Source organism: Zea mays, chromosome 2 (genome assembly GCF_902167145.1).
Source record: "Zea mays cultivar B73 chromosome 2, Zm-B73-REFERENCE-NAM-5.0, whole genome shotgun sequence".
NCBI lineage: Eukaryota > Viridiplantae > Streptophyta > Magnoliopsida > Poales > Poaceae > Zea > Zea mays.
In genome coordinates, this window is record NC_050097.1 from 113,975,532 (window position 1) to 113,983,320 (window position 7,789).

The following is a 7,789-nucleotide window of genomic DNA, read 5'->3' on the forward strand; positions in this document are numbered from 1 at the left end:
TTATATCTTCATGTGATGATGTTGCAATAGTCTATAATATGCCATACAAAGCCTTAATCCACTTTTAAATAAATTAAATTTATTTAATAGACACTAATTACATGTTAATCTGCCATTAAGAAAGACTAATGGTTGCACCGGCAGAGCCTGGCTCTAGAGAAACGGCCAATTCCTACGTATCTCGGGAGCCAGGCTCAAGAGGAATATTTGCATCCCGCGAGCCAGGCTGAAGAGGCTGATCAGGCAACCAAACAGAATAAAGCTGCGTCTCATGAGTCTGGCCAGATCATATCCAGGCAACCAAACACACCCGATATGAACCAGAATAGTAGCAGCATGAACTCAATGGAATGTAATATGTGAAGAATATACAACAAATGCAGATGACACACAGTGCATAAGGTAAAAAGACATGGTGCACCAGCGACAGCACCAACTGTGATGGAGCGAGCATCTCCAAAAGCTAGCTTCTAGTATCACTTGTGTAATTGTGCTGAGATCAGTCCAGCTTTGCCATAAGAACGAGTGTTCCCCGTAAGTGTCGGATTCAAGAGGGTCTCATGGATGGTGTTAAACACATTTGAGTCATCTAAACTTGAACTTGAGGTCCACAAGCCTTTAGGTCTTTGATTGCAAGGATGTGCGCAGCATTTTAACAATGCAAGGAAGCACATCATCCACTGCCATGCAAGGAGTCATCATGGGTTCACGGCAAAAGAACTTCACAGCAGCGAAGAATGTAATTACCACAAGCCACCAATGTATTATACTCGCTCCTCCGATCTTGATCTTATGAACCTCCGGCGGCTCCTTGGTCTCTGAACTTCTTCATCTACAGCATCTCCTTCGCCCTCCTCCCCCTCATCATCATCATCATCATCATCATCATCATCATCATTATCATTGTATTGAAGACTTAACAAATTCTCTCCCCACAGATAGCGTCTTCTATGCCTTCTCAGGCCCCTTGATGTGCCTCCTGGCTCATCACCTGATCTAATCGGACTACTGCTGAGCATATGAAATAGAAAGAATGTTGTCAGAAGAGACCCACTCGGTTCACTTGGGCCACTGGTTTCCCGGTCATGTGAAAACATTTCACCACCTTCGATAGCATAATCACCAAACACAACTGCCCCAGGCATAGCCGACCTGATTGCACTTACTATATCAGCATACTCCCGCTGATGCTCCAGGCGGTGCCATGCACGGCGTCTTGATGGATCAACATCAGCAGGCCTTGTAGTGGGGTGCACCCTTCTGGCATGTCTACGGATCTCCCTGTAGTTGCCAGAAAACATGCAGGCTTCTCGTGAGCAAGCTCTGGATTTCTCATCCAAATACTGTCTAGCTTCTTCGATGATCTTCCAGCCACTAACAGCCCCCCTACACAGTGGGCACAACAATTGGTTTAAGCTTGACATATCACTTGACTCTGAAGTACCATTGATCTCAACCTCTTGACCTTCCAATGTCAAATCTGTGCCTTCATTGTAGCTGTTATCTTCCTGTTCTCCACCTATGGCAGCAGGTCTATGGCTGGCACCTTGATGATTGGAAGCTTCATTGGGTTCAGATATGTCTATGTGTAGTCTGCGGCTCTCTCTAGTAAGACCAAAACGAGATCCGTGGACAACATTTTGGTTTCTTGTACCCCTAGGCATGGATGAGCTTGACTGTGAAGGACTGTCCCCATCATTCACTTTCATTTTCTTGAACCTGTCTAAGCAATTTGAATGCCTATAGCTTGTATCACATATATAGGATCGGCATCCTTTGTCATGGGAGCTGCACAACAGAAGGACAGCATTGTGTGGATGGTCCATGCATATCGGACAGAGAGCATCATCCCATTCATTGTGCAGTGCAGCAGTATCTGTATCTGCATTTCCCATCTTGAACAACTTCTCTTCATTTGCCATCTAAAACAAACTGTTCAGGAATCACTGAAAATTATAGAAGAAATTATTACATGGACTAAACATATGTAGCAATTGCTATCTGCATTCAGCAACAAAGCTAGATCATATATTCATATAAGATATAATGTGTAATGGTTATTTTTTCTATGAAAATATATTGGTATTTTACAAGCAGGTAAAACTCATATTATCTTAACCAGGTTTAACTGTGGAAAAGCTGATTGCTCTTTTCTCATTCTTCAATGAAGAATTTTCTTCTGTAACTACTTCTAACAAAAGCGAAGGAATTTTATAAGGTTCAATCAATGCAAATCACAACCAATGAACCATGTTTTCGATAAAATTTATGAACAGCTCATGTTCCAATTAGGATAATTAGTTTGCATATATAGTTAGCAATCAAATGTACATGGTGTACAATGGATGTAATCACTTAACACTTAAGACCAAAAATGCTGATATTTACACGAGACAAGCAATAATTCTGTACTGGGTTTAGCTGGTCTGTCTAGTTCAGCCCTGATTGACTGATTCAATAAAAGAGGAACACCAGCTGATTGACTAAACATCACAAGCACTCAAAAGCTCATCACGCAATCGTGTTATCTGTGTTCCGTTTTTCTGTTTTTTATTCTATTTGAAATGACAACCAGAAAATGAAATTATTAAAGACATCCTAAACATTCTGGATTTCCATGACATTAACAAATTTGCCTTTGAATGGGATGACAACACAAATGGCCAGGATAAATTGCTAGATCAGTCGTGCACCAAGACTAGCTCTGTCAACATCTCAACACCTGCTGGCCCTCATATGTACTAAGACTAGGCACATGTTTATGAGTAATCCCTAGCACGACCTTCTGTTGAATTAGCTACTAATGCAATGAATGGAACTGAATTAATGATCACGATACCAAACATGCCAAAATAACACAAAAATATAATCAAAACCACTAAAGAACAACTTAGTAATCATCTATACTGCAGAACATGAGCGCTCTGCAGCACCAGGTGAAGGTAAGGCCTATTTGAGAATTCCCTATTTGAGGCACTAAGACGCTTTCGCTTCCAAATACATTTGAAGTCTCAAACACTATCGGTTCATCCTAATATGCTTGCATAAGTGCATATATACATCGTTAGGGAAGCAGGCCAATGCCTTCGTTGTATAGAGAACAAAAAAAACTACATAATATTTTCCGAAAAGCAACTAGGCGGCACATGAGAAATGACTGTCAATTTGCCATTCGTGATTCATCCATCTATGTACACTGTACACTTGTACAGGCAGGTATACTTACCAGGGGCGGATCCAGTAAAGGGATATGGATGTACACATGTATACCCAATATTTTTTGCAAAAAAAATCGAAGTTAGGAGGCTTGTCAAATAGCTAAATAGCTTTAGTTTAGGGTTTCGGTGCTCAGATTTGCACAGCATGAAGGGAAGGGAAGGGAAGAGAAGGTGCGGGAGTACCTAGTGGGTGCTCGTCCCCGGCGAAGAGACCAACGAAAGCCTCAGCACCTGGCGGCTTACGGCGGCGGCGGCCGACCAGCCGTCGGAGAGCGAGAGGGGGCGAGAAAGACAGACAGAACGTACGACGAGGATGCAGCGGACGGAACGGAAGGGGAAATGGTGCAGCGGACGGCGTGAAAAAAAACGCAACCGCACGGGCCTTCTGGCCATTTTTCACATTTCTTCCAATTTTTGCTTTCTTTATTATTTTTCGTTCTCTCCCATTTAAATTTTAGGCTATTTGATTCAATGCAATAACAATTTTCATGCTTCTGAGATATAGTTTTACTATTTAACTATTTCAAAATTTGCCACTATATTTATCTCTATACCTCATTCATGATATTTTCAACACTTGAAACAACAATACACCGTTGCACTTTCATATGACCTAAGATATCACTCCTACCACCCCTCTCTCCTCAAATGACATGCGGGCTCCATGGTCATCCCCTTCCTCAGCTTCTTCCCTGAATCTAGGTGAGTAGAAACTCGTGCAACAACCGTGGTTGTGTGGTCATAGTGGTCCACAAGGGCTCACATCTCCATGCTCCATCAAGAGGTGCTCAGCTCCTTCAATACGCAGTCGTGTCGTCATGCACTGCACCCTCTCATACTCCACATACAATGCTATCGCTATGGATGACTCGATGTCATGATGTGCCCTCCCTCACGCAGAGGCCCGTCGGCAAGAGGCCCCAACAAGTCGCATGTTGTTGCTCATGGTCGTGCTAGTTCTGTCGCGTTGTCTATCGTCCAACATTGGGGTTGTTATCGTATAGACGTCACTTAGACTGTTGTTGTCATCCATGCAACCACCACTGCTCATGGCGAGATTCGTGTAGCTACCCTGACGGTAATGCAACATCAAAGTCGTCATCACATAGTTGTCGCCATGACTACCATCGTCTTCGCCCTCACATCCATCCTTGTGGCACCAACCCCATGCGCGTCTATTATATGATTCATATGTAGTTTTGGTTATTGAGACAAATAAGTGGACTAATCTCTATCTAGTGTTATATTTGAGATAGGTAAAGTCCATATCCAAGGTTGAGCAAGATTGACAACCATGCAATTTAGGGTGATGGCAACAAAGGATTATCAAGTGATTAACATGGAAATAAGGAAGACAGAAAGCAAAATGCAAAGGATCAAAACAAAGGTATAAGAAAAGGGCATTTTGTCAATCAACACGCAATAGAGTGTGTGGACGAATTTACGATAGATAGTCATATGATAAAGTGAGGAACTTAAAATCTAGAATGGTTACTCAAGTGCCACTAGGTAAATTAGCTCTATGCATGAGCATTAAACCTAGTGAGACATAAAATCTTAGAGATGTTTGTGAACATGATAACTCATATGCACAAGCGTGAGAGACATATTGGAGTTAGCACATGTGAAAATGACAGAAAAAGGGCCAGAGGGACTTAGTGGCGAAGCCAAGCAAAATTTTAAACCTGGGCACACTCTCCGTCCATGATACAATATTGTGAGCATACAAACAACATTGTTATGTGTTTTCCATTCTAATTTGAAATATTTAAAATTAGGGATCCTAAAGAATGTAACAAGGATTGTTGCAACTGAAGCAAATGCAATTCTGCTTAAGATATATGATCCAAAAAATAGATAACAACAAAGACAATGCAATCAGTGGGAGAGCTAAGCATTATAAGATGCACGTAAGTACAAGGATGAAATGTCTAGTTGATAAAGAGTTTGTCAAAATTTTGATCATCAATCCAATGAAATATGAAGCAAAGTAGGATGAAACTAATAGAAAAAATACCAAATAAATCAAAGCAAAAATCAAATATGCATAATAGAAAATAAATCTCAAAAGAATTGCATTGAAATTTGCTCGAGCACCTAGAGTGCAACCAAAATTGATGCATCCTGTAAAGCAGGAACACACCAGTAGTTCTTTGGTATCATATCTTCTTATGCTAGTGTTGCCTTGGACGCTAGCACTCCCTTTCAACATAGCTCTTGATGTGGTTGCCTGCAACCAGTGGAAGGGATGAGAAGGGTTCGACATACCTACATGTGCCACACCCGGTTCTGGGGCAAAACCGAATGCATAGCATATGTGTGCCAAGATCCATTTTCCACACATATGTTGACGTCACAAGTGTAATATATCAAAAGACAATGCAATAAAGGCGTAAAGAGAGTAGAGTAGTCTTTATTACAACATGCAGATAATAGTATCTTAAAATGTATCATCAAAGTAAAGCGGAAATAACATGGGTAATCTCCCACAGGAAGATGACCGGCGCATCGTTAGACTCAGTATTCATCAAAATCTCCATCAAGGTCTTCTTCATCATCCTCTGATCAAAATATTAGCAAGGGTGAGCTCATTTATGGTCGGGGCTCAGCAAGTGGGGGGAACTTAATGCAAGTTTAACAAGGTAAGGCTAAGGTTAAGCGGTAAGCATTTTAGTTGGTCAATATTTTATTAGCAACACCTGTCTTACTAATAAGTGTGTATCCCAAGTATCCCATTTAAACAAAGGTATATGAGTATAACAAAAACACTTAAGTGAAACCACTTAAGCAAACCATTGGCAGATCATCAGATCTCGATTTATTGTCCATCTTTAAGTTCAATTATCATGTGAGGGTTCCAGGTTGCTCTTAACCGTGAGCACGACTGACATATCAGTTTTACATTCTGCAGAGGTGGTACAACTTTACCCATAAGCCATGTATTCCATCTAGCCTGGGTTGATCGGACCCGTAAACACCGCCGAGGTGAATGGATAGGGATCCATTATGTGGCTTTCACAAAATACACTTAATATAAAGCAACCTGCTAAGGTTTCCAAGTCGGTGTGGAGGCCCTCTGGGCGAGGTACCTTAGCCAAGAATACGCCCCCATGTTAAAGTGAGCTGCCACCACTACCGCTCCCCCTCTTGCCCATATTTCAGGTAAGGTTGCTAGGTACTAAGCATATAAAGCTAATTACCAAAGCCAGAGCCATGATAGCACTCGTGGTTGCACTGTTTATCCTGGGTGGTCACTCCATGTTCCAATTAATATGAAATAATCTTGTTTAACCATCGGGTTAACGTCATAATGCCAATTTCATTTTTGGAACATTAATATCAAATAATGAGTGACATCAAAATTATCAAGTTGAGCGGTAGCACAAATTTGCAAAGCACAATATTTTCCCAGGGTAATCAAGGAATATAGTTGGTAAATATAGGAAATCCTTAATTAGGCAAATCCCATCAAATTATGCAATATATCCAATAGTAAACATTATTATATGCATTAACTAGGTATAAATAGAATATGTAGAGGGAGAATCTACTTGTCTTGCTCAAAAGTTTCTTGTGGGTCGTCCTCGAACGCGTTTGGCTCGTCTACCTCATAATCCACTTCTAGCATCGATTTGCGTATCGCACATACAAAAGAATATGTATGCCAAATAAATAAATATACACCAGTACAGGGGTAGTCATTCACCATTACATTCACATTCATTCATCACACTTATCATACTCATAAATACGTCTTAAAGCATAAATACTTATTAATTCATTATGACTATTACTACGAGTCATTATTGATGAAATTATGAGTAGGTGGCTATAATACTAGTTTTCTCTAGTATAATATGTATTAACATTCTTTATGAAAATAAAGGCTAATTATTTTTCTTTATTACTAATAATAGACTAATAGATTTTATTCCTTTTATTTCTAAACAGAACTTATGTGTATAGCTAAACATGGTTTATTCATGATTCTTCTAACATTAATATTCTAAGAATCAATATAAATCACTAACTAGGTATATGCTCGTGCGTTGCTACGGAATCAATATGATAAAAATGCATTAATATGTAAAAACACTAATTGTTATTCTATATTTTTGTTAATATAGAATGCATGTATATGTTTTGACTATAGAAATTCAGCGTAGTGGTCCTAAGCAATACCTGTATTCTCACTCGAGCTCGCAGTTGGCTTAGTATGACACACACGTTCTCACGAAACTGTCATCTGCTCTATATGTTCCTATAGTCAAAACATCAAGGATAGGGAAACTGTCATCTGCTCATTATTATGAGTTCTTCTAAGCATTGTGTAAAACATGGACAATTATATGATATCATCTTGATAATAGCAAGGCTACCAGACTTCTACAACCAGCTGAGCTATAACTCCTATCAGTTTCTGCTAACCGAACGAAACAACTATCACACCACATAGGCACATGCGCACTAGTCAGCACGTCCAACATCAAGGTTCATTGGTTCACAACCCACTTCACTCATTAGAGATTTTGGAATACCCAATACATAGTACACGTCCAGATATCCTAGAG

The 7,789-nt window shown here is 40.1% G+C and overlaps 1 protein-coding gene across 1 annotated transcript; it reads right to left on the reverse strand.

Annotated features, from left to right (window-relative positions):
- Positions 1-254: 254 nt before the first annotated feature.
- On the reverse strand, positions 255-3,616 carry LOC103646859 (uncharacterized). The gene is made up of 2 exons (XM_008671492.4): positions 3,402-3,616; positions 255-1,946 (listed from the first exon to the last, which is right to left on the reverse strand). The coding sequence occupies exon 2, from the start codon at positions 1,920-1,922 to the stop codon at positions 765-767; it is 1,158 nt and encodes a 385-aa protein (XP_008669714.1). The 5' UTR covers positions 1,923-1,946; positions 3,402-3,616; the 3' UTR covers positions 255-764.
- Between the last annotated feature and the right edge of the window lie 4,173 nt (positions 3,617-7,789).